The sequence below is a fragment of the Lissotriton vulgaris genome, chromosome 12 (genome assembly GCF_964263255.1).
Source record: "Lissotriton vulgaris chromosome 12, aLisVul1.2, whole genome shotgun sequence".
NCBI lineage: Eukaryota > Metazoa > Chordata > Amphibia > Caudata > Salamandridae > Lissotriton > Lissotriton vulgaris.
This window is the reverse complement of record NC_141700.1, coordinates 744,732,708-744,754,311: the sequence shown is the minus strand read 5'-3', so window position 1 is coordinate 744,754,311 and position 21,604 is coordinate 744,732,708. Positions and strand designations below refer to the sequence as shown.

At 40.7% G+C, this 21,604-nt stretch overlaps 1 protein-coding gene across 1 annotated transcript in view; it reads left to right on the top strand.

Annotated features, from left to right (window-relative positions):
• The window catches only part of LOC147678543 (extracellular calcium-sensing receptor-like), a 68,825-nt gene that overhangs the window by 19,417 nt on the left and 27,804 nt on the right, over positions 1 to 21,604 (top strand). Inside the window, exon 3 of the mRNA XM_086946591.1 lies at positions 15,229 to 16,062. Coding sequence (XP_086802717.1) covers positions 15,229 to 16,062 — 834 coding nt within the window. The remainder of the gene's footprint in view (positions 1 to 15,228; positions 16,063 to 21,604) is intronic.

Below are 21,604 nucleotides of genomic sequence, written 5' to 3'. Positions count from 1 at the left end.
CCACAGCCCTGGTTCCAGCATCACCGCTGGGCACTGTCCCTGAGCCGCTGCCTGCACTAAAACCTGAGGACACCGCATGTCAGACCACTATACTTCCCAACACAGCCCAATGCCTGCCGACGCTGGCATTCCTGACTTCAGCATCACAGAGTTTGATGTGCAATGCATGTGACCAACGACTCTTACACCAACCTCCGGGACCAATGCATGATGATGCCGGCTCTTCGAAGTTCATCCCAAGGTCCAAGATGCCCTGCATTTCCAAGGTTCAGTTTGAGGGTTTTCCCAACACCATAGCTGGCCCAAGACGTCGTGGTTGGGCTGAATTGTTGGATTTGTTTATTCACAACGCCATGGTAGCCCTGCATGGAGCTATCAACTTCAAGGAACTGTATTGTTTGCCTGTTTTTGCAATATTCATATTTTGAGTACTGTATGTTGGATTTCAATCACTTTTATCTTGTTCTACTCAGATAAAAATTGACTATTTTTCTAAAACTGGTGTGGTGTCCTTCTGTTGTGTTTTCACTGTATTACTGTGTGTTATGTGCAAATGCTTTACACATTGCCTTTGAGATAAGCCTGACTGCTCGTGCAAGCTACCAAGGCAGTGAGCATGGGCTATTTTAGAAGTGTAATCCCCCTTAACCGTGCTTAGAAGGAAAGGTCCCTACGTGGACAAGGTGCATTCATCTGCCAACTAGAGGCCCCCAATTTCTAACACAACATTAATATTTTGAACTAAAAAATACACAGAATTTCCCCTGTATTAGTTAGCTGCGCTAACTGTATTTTGCACACCTTTCTTGCACTGCTTATGACCTCACAAATGACATTACTCATGACAAGATCTATGACATCATTTATGACATCACAGATAACATCTCAAATGACATCATGAATGACATCACTGATGGCATCTCTGACAACATCATCCAATGTGTGTGCTAGTTTGTTTTACAGTTTATATAGTGGTGGGTATCTACTATAATACTTTTCTACCTAATTTTGTACTGCCTTGGTCCAGCTAATGGGTGTGGTCACAAAATGCATATGCTCCTAATGCACCATCGCTGAGTAGAGGCATTGAATATGTCAAACATGTTTGTATTCAAGTTCCATACCACTTTGTGGTTCTGCAGAAAAAGTTTCCAGCAGGAGAAATATTCTACATAGTAGATGCTACCTGTTGTAAGTTCCCTTGAGTTATTAGATGAAATTGTGTCAGCATGATCATTTATACTTAACATAGAAGAGTGTGTGCACCAGGTACTAACCGATGTACCTGTGCTTGTTTTGCTTCACACAATGTACTATCTGTAAAATATTTTCCATACTATGAAGGGTGCAGGTAGTATGATATTTAGCACCTTCTGGTCTTTGTTATTTTTGCATTTAGTGTCTTTTTCTACAACTCTTGCATATAATGTGCATTGTTCTCAATAGAATACTTTGTGATGTATTTGTCATGGGAGTTTCACTAGTTGCAAACCATAGAGTAAGCAGTGTTTACAGTACTCTGTTATCTATTACTATCAACTTCATTTATAAAGTAGGTTTGGTGTGCATCAGGGTTTTGATACAAAGGCAGTCTGTTCGTAGTAGGGCATTTTGTTTTGGAAATTACATTCACTATTTCAGTTTTCTCTGAACAGCTGTATGAGGGTTTCCCATATCTGTGGTTGATTATTAATGTAATGTATTGTTTTCAAAACCTAAGGGAGTTGTTTTTGTGTTGGTAGTAATGATGTCTGATCTTCTCCTGAGATATTTTGTACTTACTGTCAGACCTCAAATGCCATAGTAATTTATACAGCAATATGCCGTAAAACGAAGTGTGCATGATGTCATCAGTTGTGCCATCAATGATGTCATTTGAGATGTCATGAGTCGTGTCATAGAACATGTCATGAGTGATGTCATATATAGGGTCATAAACAGTGCAAGGCAGGGGGCTCAACTTAATGTTGTCACTGACAGGAAATATGAATTTGATAAAGAATACATACTTTTTCTAGCCTAAAAGCCAAAAACTCCACTTTTGACATCTGTTTGTGCTTGACCGGGACAAGGAAGAGTTTCAAGCTGACCTCGATAGAGCGTGTTGGATACACTTAGCAGTAGGGACTGGTCAAGTTTTTACATTTTGACTTAGTCACTGTTTTGGACCTTTTCTCTCGACATCGAGTGAGGTATCCTCATCGGGTGTACTTTGTGTTCAACAACGGTGGCTTGGCTCAGCATGAGGCCTCGTTCAACTCCAAACCTTTCCCTAGGGGACTCAAGGGCCTAACTGGGTTTAGGTCCCTAGATTCGTCGTGGAATACGATGCAGATCAGACACCACTTCTTGTACCGTCTGGGCGCTCTGTTATTCGCTGGACTTCGTTTGGGCTCAACTTCATCTTCCTTTCAGTCTGCTAGATTCTCTGTGCCTGTGTACAATACAGGAACATTCCAAGGCCTGTGGGCATCAAAGACACCTGAAGAAATCTCCCTTAGAGTGAAGGAGCCACTCCTCTGCATTCGCAGGCACCGCAACTAAGTCATCCGGTCTGCTGATCCTGAGCTCCTCCGGGCTCTGAAAGTTTCTGCAACACAGCTGGTGGTTTTTACACAGCTCCTGAGGTTTGCCCTGCCCTGTCATCAAGTTTGAGGTCAGTGTCCCTTGTGGGGGCTGCAATAAACGAACTCCTGTGCACCGTGCCTACTTGCAGTTGCAAAGACTTGTTGGCTCCCTACCAAGAAGATCTATGGGCTTCAAGTAGCCCCAACCTAAAGCATCTCCAGTGACAAGAATCTTGGGCCACACGACATTATGTGCATCAAGGCCTGCATCTTTTTGTGAGCTGCTTGAGGTCCTCTAGCGACTCTAGTGCCTCGTGCCTGTGAGTCTTGTGGACTCCCCTGATTGCTCTGGGCCTGCCCTGTCTCCCCTGCTTGTGGTGAGTCCCCTGGCCCTTGCTGGTCCCAATGTTGCTCCTTCTTCAGCTCTTGCATATGCCAAGGCTTGTTGGTGCTCACGCCAGACACAGACCCCTCAGAACTCAACATCCTTCATGGGACAGCTTGAGTATGGCTCCTAGTCTTCCTCAGTGTCACCAGGTCCCCACAGCTGCAGAGTCAAGGTCAGTGTCATCTCTCCTGCGGCACCCAACATCGGAGGGCATTCGTTTACCAAGTCTCCTGGTCACTCCTGAGTGACATAGACTATGTCCCCTCTGCTTGAAGGTACCTCTCAACTAGAATCCACCTTCAGGTTCCACCGGACACTTTCTTCTTCTTCAGCAGCAGCACTTTCCTGAAGTCCTCCATTGGGTGGACGGCTGTTTCCGACACCACTTTACACGTATGCACTGTGTAGGTAACATGGATACTAGGGTTTCCACGGGTGGGGTGGCTCTCCAACCTTCTGTCTTCCACAGGGTTTCTTCAAGGCCCACTGGGAAGGGTCCTTAAGCTTTAAAAATCCAACCGTAGACTTGTACGGAGCACACAGTCGTGGTTCCACGCTCTCCATGGGGTTCCTAGTCTCTTACCTTGGGTGGTTCCTTGGGTCCCCAGCACTTCTAATACCTCTTGACATTGTCTTGACCCGAGTCATGGTTTTTATATTGCTTTCTTAGGAATGTATGATGTTACAACACATACATTTACAATGCATGCTTTTGCAATGCAGTTTTTACATCGCAACATCCTTTACAACGCATTCGTTTACATTGCATGCCAAAACATCGCATTTTCAGAAACTACCTTACAGCGCATTCCATTACATCGTATTATACCTTTACAATGCATACCATTACAATGCATACCATTACAATGCATACCATTACTTTGCATTTAAGGTAAGTGTTGGATAGTATAGGGGTAATAATTACTATTCTAACTCCAGTGAGTGCAACAGTGGAGTAAGTGTTGGATAGTATAGGGGTAAAAATTACTATTCTAATTCCAGTGAGTGCAACAGTAGGGTAAGTGTTGTATAGTGTAGGGGTAACAATTACTATTCTAACTCCAGTGAGTGCAACAGTAGGGTAAGTGTTGGATAGTGTAAGAGTACTATGCATTGTAATGACTTGCGATGTAATGCCTGCGTTTTAGTAACATGCATTGTAATGACATGCGTTGTAGTGACATGCAATGTAATGGCTGCGTTGTAATGACATGCTATGTATAGGATGTTGCGATGTAATGACTGCTATGTAAAGGTTGCGTTGTAAAGGTTGTTTCCCCTTTCTTAGTATATGGTTTGTATGTGCTAGAGAGTATTGTATAATAAATACATATTTTTAAAAATACCTCGTGTGGTTCTTTTTCACTTATTCTATGCTATAAGATTGCATTCTAGGAAAACAAGCTGATATACACTCCTTATGGACTAAGCCTGAAGGCTGCTCTCCACAGCTACCACTTAGAGAGCTTTCTAAGGTTGTCTAAGACCTCCTAAATCACCATAAGGGTTGTCTGGACTGGTGCAGGGTGTCTACTTACATGATTGTACATCACATACCAGGCCAGCATCTCACAGTCTCTCACAATGTACCTGCCTAAATCCTTTAAAGTCCATCTAAAGGTTGTCAGCTGGTTTCTTCTGGCTGGAGATGATGCAGATCAAGCTCTGTTAACCAGTTGCTTTCAGGGAGTCCACTCCGTGACTTTTTAAAGCAAGACAAAGTCCTTAGGGTTGTATTTCCAAAGTGTGCAGCATGTGCAGTCATTCAGAGTGCAATCCTCTTGATGCAGGCCAGGTTTCTAGCTGGCCAGTCCTTTTCTTCTTATAGTTTCAGACAGGCATCTAAGTTGCTCCGCAGTATATATAAAGTATTTTGTCTATTTCCATTTGGACATGTGATGCACTTGCACTTTAAAAGGGGCTGAGCATATTGCATTGTCATGTGACCAAGGCCGCAGGGACGGCCGAAACGCGTCATGACTAGCTGTTTGGGCAAATAAATTGTATGCTACAACAAAGTGGTCCATGCCTTGTTTTTCACCTGAGTGGTGAGCGCTGCGAGGTATTGCAGATAATTACCGGCATCTGACTGCTGCCGGTGTTGGACCCCCTCCTCTGCAAGAAGGCTTCACGGCAAGCAGTCTACCGTGCTTCCAGTCTCTGTCACTCTCTGCCGGCTGGTGGAGCTTTGGTGGGGACCCCGGGGGTGCCTTTGGATTCCCATTTAAGGGAAGGAGTGAAGCCATCCAATCAGCCGCCAACGAGGTTGTAACACCCGGAAGAAGCCAGCGACTAGCGGTCTGCAGGATCGGAGCGCGAGTGAGAAGGAGCCTGGGACGCCGTTTTTGAAAAAGCAGGCGAAGGGACCGAGAACGCGCGAATACGAACTCTGCAGCCGCGGTAAGAGTGCTACAGGCGTACATGTGTGGCTGATTGGAGAGGGGAGGTGTGCACACGATGCCAAGAGAGGTCAATCGAGGTGGGCAGTAAGCCGCCGAAGACTGGAGCAACAAGTTGGCTTCCGTGTGTTAAGTGAGCACAAAGCAGTAGAGCCCTAATAAACAGCAATGTCAGGCGATGCACAAAGAGCCCGTGAGCTCGCTGCACAGGAAATGTTCTCTGAGGAGATAGAGAACGAAACGAATGCTAACAAAGGAACTGGAGGGGAGCCAAGCGTAGCAGAGCCCAGCAACATCAGAACGGCCTTTAAGGAGCTGGAAAAGTCAAACGTAATGAACAATCCAAATGGTGGGAGGAACGTTCGTTAAAAAGATATCTGGATGTTGGGAGAGTTCCTTGAGGACTACGCATAATGCTGGCCCCCAACTATGAGTCGCCAAATCCCCTTATGATTGTGGCATGGGGTGAGTGCAATCTTGACTCGCCCCGTCGACTAATGCAGATTTTGGTCCAGTATGCAGAGATAGACGGGAAAGAGTTACAGAAGAAAATAGATGCACTTGAGGAATCAATTAAGACACAAATAGGTGGAAAAGAGACCCCAGAGACAATAAAATTAAGGGATGACATGGTAACAAGATTGGCGAAGGAGGAGGAAAAAATTAAGGCCAGAAAAATTCATAAATTCAAGAGAGACAGAGATGATTATGCCAACGGGCAAATATTTACATTTGCGCGCCGCTATGATAATTTAAGAGCGGCCACAGCGAGCAAACGTGGCACAAAAATACTAACTCCATGTGAGAAGGGACTGCATAGCCCCAAGAAACCTTTCGCGCATCTCCATGCCGTCTCTGACGTGCATGTTTTTCACAATCATTTTTTATCAATTTTTTCCATTTTTCTTTCTTTAAACTACATTTTACATTCTTCATTTAACCATCTTTTATCATTTTTCTCCAAAGGTCCACAACTGGTTTACAATGCCATTTTTCAAATTTCTGCTATTCAAATTGAGCCAATCCAGGTCTCTTTCAAAGAATAGGACTGATGCAAAAGTTCATCACAAGCAGTCTTTATTATGCGTAAAAGACCCAATGCATTTCGGGCTGCTGAGGCCCTTCTTCGGGGTCACTAAAATTAAAATGAACACAAACAATTAATACCAGTAATCCTAAGTAAATGTGTCATCCCAACATGATATAGATTCACATTCCTTATTCTGTATGTACATGTTGACAAATTAATTTCAATAAAGGCATAGCATCATCATATGTTTCACTTGATATTCTACCCCAATATCAAGTGAACCTTCATGGGCACACCCCCTCATTCCCAGTCCATCCACAGTTCCTCCCTGGTAATCCCCATGTCTATTGCAGCCTCCTCGTGCTGAAACCCTCTAATCAGGCACTCTATTTAAACAACGTCCCTATTCTTCGCTTGTTTGTTTATCAAACCGCTCTGCATGTTTCAAAAGCGCATTTGTTGCTGCTATTAAATCATACTGCTATGTTGGTAACTTCACTTATCACGAATCGCCCTGTTCCTAAATAGACAAAATGACATAGTGCCGTTTTCACGTACCTGCTCTGTTCGTCATTAAAACCCAGCTATCACGCCATCCTTCCGAACACGAAAAACAGCTTCAATGCCCCACCCACGCTCTTAAATCACTCCACCTGTGTGCCCAGAATCCCTCCCGATTGGTTAGAAACCAAAGGACTTCCCGTATCTCTGAATACATAAACTACATTTCCCACTATGCATTCCAACAGCGTAGCAACCAAACTATAAGTCCTGTCAAGCTCCAAAGGGAGTTAATACAACAAAAAACGTAACATGCTGCAAATGTTTTCAGTGTCCATCTACTTATAATTACTTCTGATTTTATTGTTTGAACTTGTGATGAACTTTTAGATGTTCCGTCGACTTGTGTGGATCCCGAATCTTCCTCTATTATTTTTAAATTATCCTCTGATTATCCAACGGGTGCAAAACCTGGTTAGGGCAATGGTTAAGAACGTTTTCTTAAAGATAGGGGTTGCACACCTCTTAATTCACATGTCTTTATTCCTCATTTTTTTATCCCGCTTTCATCAAATTGCATGCAGATCGGTGTACGCAATTTGATGAAAGCGGGATAAAAAAATGAGGAATAAAGACATGTGCATTAAGAGGTGTGCAACCCCTATCTTTAAGAAAACTTTCACAAAAAATACTAAGGCAGCCCAACCAACAGAGGATGCCTTAGTGGTATACAGCTCCGCCTTGGAAAGTGGTTCGGATAATGAGGGACCAAGAGATAAAAGCAGCGTTGCACTGACCTTGGGGGAAGAATTGGAAATTTTAAAAGACAGCAGAATGGATACCCTAAGGTCACGATTCAAGGCCAAAACTGCGCAACAAAATCCCAACGCAGGAGGGGCAGGCGCATTGCCGCAAAACAAAGGAGAACAAAGCAAGCGTTATCGGGGAGCCACCCGGAAACCAGGGCAGTAAATCCCTCTGAAGAACCAGAAACTGGGGAAAATACTCAGGTAGTGGATGCAACAGAAGCAACCAAATCTAAATCCATAATCAACCTGAGTTCCACAGTAATAACCAAAGTGGAGGAACAACTCCCTAGTCTAGGCTTAAGTTTTTGCCCGGAATCCAACTTTTGCTACACAAGAACAAGGGCAGATGTATACCAGTATATACGTAAATTGAAATTGAAAAAACAGTTTCTGCATAAATCATCAAATACAATCACTGAACCACCAAAGTCGAGATTGGGCAAGGAAGAGCTAACAGTGAGGATATCGGCCTTTTTCATGACATGTGCCAATTGGGAAGTGAGGACAGTTTGGGGACACAAGAAAGAGTTGCATTAAGTGGGCAAAGGAAACCCACTACCCCATTTAAACCCAAATCAAAGTATATCCCCCTGGCAGCCCATGATGGATTAGATGCTTTTAGTGAAGCAGTGGTGACACAAATAAAAAGATTGGCCCAAGTGAACAATAAAAAGGAGAAAAAATATACAAGCCAAGAAAGGAAATTGAATCAATTGGTGAATAAGCTACATGAGGCAGAATTGGTGATCCGCAATTCGGACAAGGGCGGGAACATCGTCTTATAGCCAATCAAAGATTATCTTCATGAAGCATACAGCCAGTTGGATGATATCCAATGTTACAGAAGAAGCAACCCGCAAAAATACAGGATGATGCAGGAAAATCTGTGTAAAAACTTAGTGGCCTGGAAGGGGTTAGTTATGTTGAGTGGGGATGAGTTCAAGTACATTAAAAAGGATCACCCACTAACACCATATACATACTTTATACCAAAGGTACATAAAAATCTTACCTAACCGCCAGGAAGACCAATAATTGCGGCATGTGGTGGGCCCCTAGAAAATCTATCGAGATACATAGACTATTTCTTACAGGCACACATGAAATCCTTGAATTCATATGTCCAAGACACTAGTGATTTCCTGCGGAAAATTGAAGAGATTGAGTGGAAATCAGACTTCCTCTTAGTAACATTGGATGCAAGTTCCTTGTATACCTGCATCAAACATTTGGATGGCCTACGGGCATGTGAATATTATTTAAGCAGCAGGCCAATGGAACTAACCTACCACACCAAAATGCTTCTTGAAATGCTATCCTTCTGCCTAGAGAACAATTATTTTATGTTCAATGGCCATTGTTCCAACAGATCCAGGGTGTAGCCATGGGGGCCAGTTTCTCCCCAAGTTATGCCTGCCTCTTTATGGGGTGGTGGGAGGAACTGGTCCTCAGGCGCAAATATATGCACTATTGCACATCCAATATAATATCATGGCTTCGTTTTATTGATGACCTTTTTATAGTATGGCATGGATCTGAAGAAAGTGTTTTAAAATTTATACAGGAAATTAATGTGAATGATCTTAATTTAAATTTTACTTCTAGTATCAGTAAGGAATCGGTGACAATTTTAGATGTGCAGGTTTTTTTATCTAATAATGTTCTTAGTACTACCCTTTTTAGAAAACCGACGGCGGGTAACACTCTGTTACATGCAACGAGCGCCTATCCACAACACCTGATCAAATCAATACCATACGGTGAAATGCTTTGCATCCGCCGTATTTGCAGTAATGATGAGGATATGAAGGTGAAGCAACATGAAAGTTTGTCTAGATTTGTGGATAGAGGGTATGGTACCAGAATAGTAGAAACCGCCATCAGAAAGTCACGACAGAGAGCTAGAAGTGATCTCCTAAAATACAGCCCGAAAGTGAGCCAAACCCAGAGTGTAGACACTAACCCAGTCCGGTTAGTACTGACATACTCCAAACAAGAAAAGGAGCTAAGGAGTATAGTCAGACGTAACTGGCATTTTGTGCAGGATGATCCAATCATTGGAGAATTGATGCCCGCCAATCCATCAATAACCTATCGTAAAGGAATGAGTCTGGGCACAATTCTAACCAAGAAGAGTCAGGAATGTCCTGGTAAAGAACCCTGGCGACCTATTCGCAAGGGGTTCTACAAATGTTTTACATGTAAGGCATGTCAGTATGGTATGAATACCAAAAAATATACCACAGTCATCCCAAAGACAACTAGGGAGATCAAGCAACACCTGACTTGTAAAACAGAATATTGTATATAAATCCTGGAATGCGAGTGTCAGCTGAAATATGTAGGCAGCTCGAAACTGCCGGTTCATAAAAGAATCCTGCAGCACCTACGTGCTATAACTAATAACGATTAAAGCTATCCAGTTGCGAGGCATTTTGAGGCATGTCACAACAGTAAACCTCAATGTCTAAAATACTACGCAATTGAATCTATCCCAGTAACCAAACGAGGAGGGGATAGGGAGGCCTGCATGCGAAAAACTGAAACCAACTACATTCTGGAATTCGATTCTAAGTGGCCTGGGGGATTGAACACCACAGAAGACCTTCACACATACTTGTAAACGACCATTAAGTAAAGTTAAATGTGAGGTCTCTAATGGGAATATGGGTTAGGAAGTTAAGCAACATAACATCTAATATAGAGCATAGAATAATTAGGATAATTGGGATATTAACTTGCTAGATTTGCACAATTTTGTGTACTAAAATATTTATTTCTTTTAAACTATTACAGTTTTTAGATATAGTACAGGTGCAAAATATTTATAAGCAATTGCCCATAGTTAATTCTGGCTGTTTTTTAGATGTCAGGGTAGGTTTTATCCAGGTGTCTTTTAGATAGTTGGTTTTAATTGTGTCACCGATATCCTTTTATAAATGTATTATTTGTATAAACTTGTTTTAACAACTATATTTCCGTTAATTATGGTGTTATATGTTAAGCAGCAAACCTAATATACTGCCAATCACATGAAGTACTGTATAAATCAATTTGAAACTGTCCTCGGAAGAATATCAAACATATGAATTTCCCTCCAAATGTTTCCGATGTTACATTGAATAATGAACTGAATTAATGCCATTATGAACTGATATTTGATAAGTTATATGTGGTTTTATTAATTTTGTAAGCATGAGTCACTTTAGCTGTATTGTACTTTTGCACGAGGTCACTTTAGTAACATCATAGGAGGGGACCCTCCTATGTATGTCAAACCATCATGTGTTAGACATATTAAGCATTTATTTATACTACTGAGAATGACTCGTTCATATTGTTCAGTGACTCAAACTACTCTTACAAAGGTATTTCCTGTGCAGTTTTTCCTTATTACATAGGGTTTAATTTTGAGCAATTTTATGATTTTCTTAAGATTTCTTCATTATGATTTATAGTTTGTGCACGTTAGTGTGAGCACGTGTTATAGTTACTAGACATGGCAAATGGTTATGGTCTTTGTGAATTATGTTTTGGAATAAGGAATGAGCATTCATGCTGTAAGTTCAAACTTGATTTTGGTGAAACACTGTTTTTGTCCGAAACATAAGAAATTCACAATTCAATTAGTTTATTAACTGTCTTTTCTGTGCAATAAGGTTTACGTATTCATACGGTTATAAATGAGACAGCAAACTTGAGTCTTATCAATGTATTCATACAGAAAGTATTTTGTCTATTTCCATTTGGACATGTGATGCACTTGCACTTTAAAAGGGGCTGAGCATATTGCATTGTCATGTGACCAAGGCCGCAGGGACGGCTGAAACGCGTCATGACTAGCTGTTTGGGCAAATAAATTGTATGCTACAACGAAGTGGTCCATGCCTTGTTTTTCCCCTGAGTGGTGGAGCGCTGCGAGGTATTGCAGATATATATATATACATATATATATATACATATATATATATATGTATATATATTCAACAAACAACTAGCACCTGAGTGAGGGAGGCCACAGGAACGTTTATGCAGCGAATTTTAATGGCAGCAGCTCGGGCATACAAAAGTGCAGGTGAGTTTCATCTCGATTCATTCATTTGGCCAGACGCGTTTCGGGAACCCAGGTTCCCTTCCTCAATGGCAACAAAGTCCTGCAATCACCATCTTGCTGCACAGTCACAAGTTATATTCTTAGGACTGCCCCAGTAGGTGGAGCCAAACCTTCGGCATTCTGGTCCTCGTAGTGACTGTGAATTACTGCTCAAGTGAGCGCATTCCGGTGGTATGCAGTTTTTAAAATAATATTCCCCAGGTGGGTTGAAGAACCACCAGCTTCCCTCTGCTGTCCGTTTTATGAGCTGCCGCCTCGCTCGTTGCTCCTGATATGTAGATGACGCCTCTCGGGCTGCATCCCAGGCCCGCATTAGCGGTGGGCCCCTCTCGCGACCGGGCACGGCCGCTAACATTCAACAAACAACTAGGACCTGAGTGTGGGAGGCCACAGGAACGTTTATACAGCGAATTTTAATGGCAGCAGCTCGGGCATACAAAAGTGCAGGTGAGTTTCATCTCGAATCATTCATTTGGCCAGGCGCGTTTCGGGAACCCAGGTTCCCTTCCTCAATGGCAACAAAGTTCTGCAATCACCATCTTGCTGCACAGTCACAAGTTATATTCTTAGGACTGCCTCAGGAGCAACAAGCGAGGCCGCAGCTCATAAAACGGACAGCAGAAGGAAGCTGGTGGTTCTTCAACCCACTTGGGGAATATTATTTTTAAAACTGCATTCCACCGGAATGCGCTCACTTGAGCAGTAATTCACAGTCACTACGAGGACCAGAATGCCGAAGGTTTGGCTCCACCCACTGGGGCAGTCCTAAGAATATAACTTGTGACTGTGCAGCAAGATGGTGATTGCAGGACTTTGTTGCCATTGAGGAAGGGAACCTGGGCTCCCGAAACGCGTCTGGCCAAATGAATGATTCGAGATGAAACTCACCTGCACTTTTGTATGCCCGAGCTGCTGCCATTAAAATTCGCTGCATAAACGTTCCTGTGGCCTCCCTCACTCAGGTGCTAGTTGTTTGTTGAATATATATATATACATCTCCTAGGAAAGAGGCATACTACAAACACCTCTTTGAAATGCAAAACATTCTTCCCTCCATCTAAAGAAAATCGGCACTGAAATCATGGGGTGCACTTTCTTTATTCACCAACAGCACTTGTATTAAAAACTGGAACAGGTTTTGGCTACAGACTCAGCCTTTTTCAACCAATAAAATGTACTGAGTTTTCGTTTTCTTTAAACCACTTCCATGCTTGTGACAAGCCCAACTCGTCATGGGTTTTGCCTGCCCTGTGCTTATGACCTTGTCACAAACAATGGGATTTTCGAAATTACAGCACCCAGCGGGAATATGCGGCAGCTTTGAAGTGGTTAAACTCTTTCCACAGGTGTTGCCAATTACATAAACATAAAATAATCACTTTTGTAGTCTTATCTTTCGTGTTTGTAGTTCACAGTATTAACATCTCGGCAATCACTTGTAAAAAAGTAAAATTAAAATATAATTTCGATTTTTGCATACTTCTAGCTATATACAACTTTTTTAGAAAACATGAAGAGCATTCACCTCAGCTCTTGCAAACTCCATGCGCACTTTAATTAACTTCCTGGAATCCTTGTGTCACAAATCTTTGTCTATTTCCGTGTGTTTGGCAGCCTTTCACGCTGGATTTTCAAATTTCAAATATGTGAGTGGGTACAGAAATCTCAGTTCCTGCCTGTTGCCAGCCACACTTTAAATCCAATTGACACGAAATAAAAGAAACTTCTTTGATTCCACAATCCAAAATGTCACATAGCAGAGCTTACCTTAGTTCCACTGTTCAGACTGCTGTATTTTATTCTGTTTCAAGCACTGAAAGGTAATTCCGAAGTCCCTGCTCGCACTTAAGCTTTGCATGAAACCCCTATCATTGATTTATGGCAGTTTCTGGAGCCGGGCACTGCTCAAGGCACATGAGGTGTGGATCACAGGGACTTTGGAATTAATTCCCCATGTTAGCCTATAAAGCCAATGTGCTTCAATGGCCAAAAACAATATTGCCAGTTTTTCCCTCACCAGGACATATAAAACATATTTTGTAAAGCCCATGCTTATAGTTACAAGGCACCCTTCCCTGGGGCCCCTAGGTGAGAACTTAGGGATGACATATGTAACAATAAAATAGTTTGAGACCTTGGAAGTACCTTTAATTTCAAAGTCGAATTTGCATATCATTTATTTTAAAAGCAGCCCGCAGGCAGGGCTGCCTCTAAAATTACAGCAAGCAACACAGCAGTGCACACTTAAGTACATTAAATCTGCTGAACCTCTAAACCTACATGTCCTACAATATACTAGGAGGGTACAAGTAGGTTGTCATTTCAAATGTAATTATGTCTAATTACCATATAACATTTACAATAAACACTGGCCCTGGGTCTGGTTATCAGAGCCCAACCATGGAACAATCAAAGTCATTGACCACCAGTATCAGTCAAAAAAGGGGGGTGATCAGGGCAAAAGGGATGTTTTTCTGAAACTGACAAATTCACCTAACAAGAACATTACTTTAACCTTTGTTTTTTTTCAGTGAAGTTTCTTTTTTTAAAAACAGATCCTTTTATCACACCTAACTATAATAGTACTTTAATCTTTGTTTGTTTCAGTGAATTTCTAGTTTAAAAAAATGTAAAGTAATACTTTATTACCATATGTAAATGCAACCCCCCACCCCGACCGGCGTACGGTCGTGCTTGGCGGTGCATACCAGATCATATCAGATCATCAGTTAGTAATCAATAATCTAAATGCAAAGCTGTATATTAAACTCTGTGGTAGGCTAACATATTTATTTAACATTTGTGTATACTGATCCTGCATCTTTGGGGTTTATTGGTGTTTACAACAAACAATAAAGAACTTACAATCATACAATAAATATTGAAGAGCTTATATTGTAAAAAATGAAACATAAACTAGCAATACCCCATAGGGTGGAGCAGTGTTGGGCTCAATGCGTGTTCAATGTTCAAAACAAGTTCAGTAGAATATCGAGGTTTAGGAATGAGTAGTCCTATCAATGATATTTAAAATAAACATGTAGGTGTATTTGTAACATTATTTTCTGAATGAGTGAACATGCACTTCCCTAACTGTAATAAAAATATCAGTGGAGCTTGACCATACAACATTTCTGTTCTGAACTTAACATTGGAAATTGGTTTTAAGGTGAACAGCTTTCAATTTGGTACCAGCATCCAAAAAATCGAGGAGACTCTTCTCAAAATAGTTCTCACTAGATGGAAAATAACACAGGTGGCTATGTCTTTGATAATGTTTAATGACAATAACTTTAAACAATATAATAGCAGCTCCTGTTCCTACCTCCTGACACCTTCTCCTCCATTCTCTGCCACTGTAAAAGCTCAATTATTACAATTTGTCTTATGAAATAACAATTTGGCCATGTGTTTTTATAGATCAGTTATTCTGCTTCAAGTCCACTCCTAAGTGACCACAATGAGTTCCCATCCTTCTTCCGAACTGTTCCCAGCGATGACTATCAGTCCCGTGGACTTGCCCAATTGGTGTTGCACTTTGAATGGACTTGGGTGGGCCTGTTGGCAGACGATGATGACTATGGCCAACAAGGAATACAACTTGTACAGGAAGAGCTTGTCAATGCTGGGGCTTGTGTAGCTTTCTCTGAGACGATTATCACAAGTCGGGCTGACAAGAACGCTTTTCACATTGTTCAGGTCATCAAGAAATCAACCACCAATGCTATTGTCATCTTCGCTAATGCTGCCAGTTTGGCTGAGGTTCTAGATGAGATGATGAAACAGAATGTCACCGGGAAGGTTTTGATTGCCACTGAGGGTTGGTCAACATCTGGATTTATGTTTATGGAAAAATATTCAGAAATTCTCAGTGGCACAATTGGCTTTGAAATCTACAGTGGAGAAATGCCAGGGTTTGTAGAGTATCTAACCAGCCTACACCCTTTAAGAAATACAGATGATCTGTTTCTTCAAGAGTTCTGGGAAGAAACATTTGGCTGTAAGCTTCACTATGGCAAGGAACAATCAATGGAAGTTTACAGCAATGACACTCTAATGTGCACTGGTGCGGAGAAGTTGCAAAGGCTCCATGTAAACCCCACTGGTATCACCAGTTTTAGCTATCCTTACAAAATCTACACTGCAGTTTATGCTATTGCACAGTCTTTACATGATCTGAGTGTTTGTAAAATGGATGCCACACCCTTGGATCAGAGGACCTGTGCAGATATCATGGGTTTACAGCCATGGAAGGTACAAACCATACATGAGTGTCATTGAAAAATCTCTGCGGTTTAAATGAAATTGCTGAACTTAATGGAACGATGTTTTTCTTATCTGATAATCATTCTGACTTAATGAATGGATTTATGCAGTTACCTGTAAAAAGTTTCATTTGTATGTGTAACTGATGTTTTTATATATGACTCAAGTGTATGATGCACAAGGGAAATTCAAAAAACTTTAAAAAGTTCATGAATTTTCAAAGTTAGGGGCATTTTATGCACCAGTCATTGTTTACATGTGCTAAAATTGGCATGTGTTGCATTTATTGGAATAACTGGAGTCATATAAGATATAGTTTGCAAAACATACAATGTTTTAATTTTCCTCCAACGATAGCATGTCATATTTTTATTCTAAACGTAAAATATGTTTCACTGTATTATAGAACCCTCTATTTGATTTATCGTATAATTGTTTCTGCAAAATAGAGATCGCAAAAAGGGTTTTCTACAATGATTTACAATTTTATTTACCTTTCGGTTAGATGGTAGGGTTGCGTACACAGTGTACTTCACTGTTAACTGTATGCCCTTCTACCTCGATTGTGCCTGCTTTTTGCCTGTTTATTCATCATTGCAATCTCCTTTCTCAAAGTTCATGCCACAGTCCAAAAGGCTGACAGAATTGTTGCATTTATTTATTTTTGGGGAAACATTCAATTTTTTAAACTTAAGGAAGGTTTAGATATCCAGTGACTCACTTTTACTGAGTCTCACCAGCCTCCAAGGTGTACTGCGTACGGTGAAAGTTGAGAATTATTTAACTGTAGACCAGTGTGTCCCTGGTGGGTTTAAAAGGAGAGAACAGAGATTAAACAAGGCTTGCCAGGAAGACTTGCTGGATATTAATGACATATGAAAGTATTTCTCTGAGTGATTAAACACAGGCATTAATAGAAAGTTAAATGGCATACATGCTGGAGTCTCTGAAGATTAAATCCAATAGTCAGATATGGGTCCGCTCAAACCTAATGTCCAAGTTGTTGAACTATACCTATAGATTATAGGTTAATCTTACTATCTTCTGAATTGCTGTAGCGCCTCAAATTTCTACACAATGGTAAAACTGTCACCGCACTTAAGGACACCGTGCTCTTTGCCATGCAGTAATGCAATCCAATCTATTTTCCAAACATTTCATATCTCACTTTCAAAATCAATATTTCAATACCCAATGTGTTACTGGGTAAACATTTATGAAAATATACAATAAATTGATTTTGAAAATATTTTTTGCAGATATACAAGACATTCAGCCATCATAGGGTCTCTAGAGTTGTTAGATTAATGCACTTAAATAATCTTGTAGATATCAAATATTTATTCATGTGTTATGGTTGAGTAAACAGATTAGATAAATCTGTCCTTCTGGAGTGAGTCTTCCTCCTCCTGATTTTCTAGCCCGAACTCTAGAGGGCTATTTGCAGCCCAACCTATTTCTTGCATTCTCCAAGCATAGCTACGTGGTAATGGATATAAACAAGTCTTTCCCATTTCCTATTCAATAATTATGTTTCTTTGAAACCCTTGCATTTTAAAGTCATATCACCCTTATTATATGGGTATATGCTACAATTTACTTTTGATATGCCTTTTATATTTAACAATAGACACCATGAGTATAATCTCTATGAGTATGGGGCAACAAAGACTTCTTTTATTCTGAGAGTGGTGGGTCCTTAGATATGGTAAAAGGATCACCAGTATTTCTAAGTGATTTAGCCATGATAGCGAGTCAGATGTTGAAACTCTGCATCCTATATTGAGCAGACAAGCAGATTTTCACAGAGAACTCACTTATAAGTGCATTTCTTATATGCCTCTTAAAATTTTAGCTGCATTCAGATGTATTTACTCATGAATGCATAAAGAAAAAAATGGGTAATTTTCTAGCACAGAATCTTTTGAACACATAATTACTATGAACATTTCCCATTTGGGACATATTGAAATTAAATCCTTTCAATTGTTTGTTAGAAGTAAACCAAAGTGCAGGGTACATCATACACCCAGGACCAGAAGGCAATAAGTACAAATTCTGGACCCACAATATCACAAAACTAAGGGAAATATTTTGGTTTTGCTGCCTGTAGTGTACGAGGGTGTAGGCAGTTGCTGGAAAGCTTCAGGCAAAAGACAAACACTGAAAAAAGTGGTAGCATAAGAAGAGCTTTCCTTTGCTTAAGGTTGGTTGCCTATGCTGAGGAAATGACTGCTATTCATATCCATCTCTACATTTGGTGATGATGACAATGGGCCTGCTTTAAAGTTCAGCGGACAGGTAACTCCATCACAAACATGGCGGATTTCACATCTTCTGTATTCCAAGTGACATTATGGCAAATGGGATATCCGTCACATTTGTGACTGAGTAACCCATCGGGCAAACTCTAAATAGGGACATATGTCTCACAGTGGGTCCCTCTAGGTCCTGTGATAGATGGGGAAAGGAAGTAGAAACAAAGGTATGCATCAACTCCCTGAAAATTACACATGGCCATCAAAGACCCGGAGGGGGAGTAAAAGATATAAACAGTTCACCAGAAAGAAGAACAAGCATTGACATTGCAGATAGTTCTGAGTTTAGTGCTGTATGCTGCACTCTCACAGGCACATTGCTCACTGTGCACTCACAAGGGCAGAGTCTTTTACCTCTGGTGTACTAAGAATTGCAGGGGAAACAAAAAAAAGTGCTTATTCTATGTCCATAGACTATGGACATCACTATCAGAGCAGGAGAAGAGCTACAATGCATGTCAGTGGACACATAGGGCTTCAGCCAAGTGGTGAAATACTCAGGAGAAGAAGCAACAAGTGCCTTGTGCACCACTCACAGTGCCTTAAATTTTGGTCATAGATGGGTAACCTGCGCAGGATGTCCAATTGGGATTTAACAGAAATACATTGAGGTACATCAAGTACTAGACATGGCAATTGGCACGTTGCACAGTCTAAAGGAGACCAAAAATATATTTAGGTAGGCCAAAGAAGACTCTTTTCCTACAATCCAAACAAGATGAGATAGATTGCTGGATATGCACTTCTCACTGGAACTCAGAGGCACAGAAGAATTCTCCTTAAGATCTTCAAAAGGGAGTAACTTATAGCAGCTATCCGGTCGGCATGCATGTAGAAGGTAAGGTAAATTCTGGAAGTAGCACCAACATGTTTGGTCATAGTAGGAATTGCTGGGAGTGGGCGAAGAACAACTGACTACCAAACAGAGGGTCATATTTAAGAATGTTTCTCTATAATGAATTCCTCGGTTTTAACCGCATTCAAATGCAAATTTGTATTTGTTATCTAACATGTGACTGACACAAGACATTCTCAAAATGTAAGCTAAATTCAAAGCTGCAACTGCTTAGCTGTATGAAATGAGTTAAATCAACTAAAACCATTAGATAATAGTTAAATAACTCCATAAAGTGCAAACTAATTCTTAATTAGTTAATGTACAGTGTTTTTACTTTAATTCACACACAACTAAATGCTTCACATAAAATTACAAATGTACACAATGACATGAAGACCTCTCTAACACCACCATTGAACTAGATATCTGTGTCAGAATTTCCCTTGGTGTACAACAATGTAGAGCCAGTGGTGTTAATTTAGGGAAGTTTTTCCTGTTGTGGTTATCACAATGCAAAATCTGACACTAGAGCAGGGCTCTTCCAAATTTTCTGTAATAAGAGCTACTTATGTTCAGAGAAAATCATCCAAAGCTACCAGTAATAGTGGGGTTTTAATATGTTATTTTATGTTACTTGGCATTCATAGCGAGCAATAATCAACCCCAAAGGAGCATCTCGGCGCTTTAATTATTACCAGATCAAACAAGATTATTATTTTTATATGGCACAAACTCAACCCAAAAGTATGGAAGTACTTTACCTGAGCACTAGTTACTTTACACAGGGAAATATTCATTGTTGGTAGGCAAGGGATGATTAAGTAATTTGAGCAGAATTACAGCATGTTGAGCCATAGATGAGACTCAAACCTTGTCCACCAGTCCCAAAGTCGGCATCTTTGGCTGTTATCACTAGAGAACGTGGGGGCGGGTTTGCACCCCACTCCGGACGCACAGCGTTAGGAGCATAACAAAGATGCCAGGAGTTGATCCAATTTATCAGTGTTATTCATTTCCATTTCGTCTTTCCATGTATAACATTAATCATGGTTATTCAGTCACATGTGGGAAGCACTATGTTAACATAAAATCCTTAACGCTTTAGACATGCATTGACGAGCCTTGTTCTATAGCATGGAAGGCTACATAGATTCTCCTTGATTAAATCTTTTTCACCCAATGCATTTCGTGCCTGTCATGGCACTTCTTCAGGGGTTAAACTACAAATGTAAAAACACAATTGTTAGGCTACTTCTTGAAATGGTTTGTGTTCATCATATTTAACATCCTATGCACATCATTCCAATATCACCATCAATACAACTGATGTTAATCCGCATTATGTTTAAAAAAAAAACGTAGTCCATGTTAATCATTCAAATGGAGGCTGTAAAAGTCGTCCCGCAAGTGACGAAATCCTTTGGTTGGTTTGTGTGTCTTGTTCCATGGGTGCTACTGGTCGATTGGACAGCCTCCATTTGAATGATTAACATGGACTACGTTTTTTTTAAAACATAATGCGGATTAACATCAGTTGTATTGATGGTGATATTGGAATGATGTGATGTTTTAACTTTGTACGAATAACGGAATGCAGTCAGTTACTACTTGATGCTAGATGTGACGAACGTTAACAAAGAACATTTATGGGTGGGCGGTGAATTCTATAATTTAACATCCAGGACACAGGTCCTTCACATATATATTTTTCGATAATGTCAAATTAAGGGTACGAAACGAGATTCTACAGGGTGGATACGGGCAGTAGCAGTATTTTCACAACAATAGTGCATTGTGGGTTTTGTAGTTTGATCACTGAAGGGGTGGGACTTGATAAAAATAGGAGGATCTGAGAATACAACACAGGTGTTTTTAGTTGAAGGAGAGGGCTGAACACTCAGCATGCAGTTGAAAATGAGAAGAGGCAGTCATTGTAACTCTCGAGGTATGGGCTTGTGTAACTTTTTTTGCAATGTGGAATTTAAGGGATAGATAAGGGAGCTTTTATATTGTTTGATGGGATTAGTTTATAGGCATTTTCGGGGATCATTTGACAATAAGCACGTAATGAAATAAGGTGAGTTTAACTCATATTATCAATCATTATGAATTCTGCGGGCAAAACGTCGATCACGGGGTGAACTTTAGCCTCAAACATTTACTGTTGATATGTTGTGCATAGGATGTTAAATATGATGAACACAAACCATTTCAAGATGTAGCCTAACAATTGTGTTTTTAAATTTGTAGTTTAACCCCTGACGAAGTGCCATGAAAGGCACGAAATGCATTGGGTGAAAAAGATTTAATCAAGGAGAATCTATGTAGCATTCCATGCTATAGAACGAGGCTCGTCAAGGCATGTCTAAAGCGT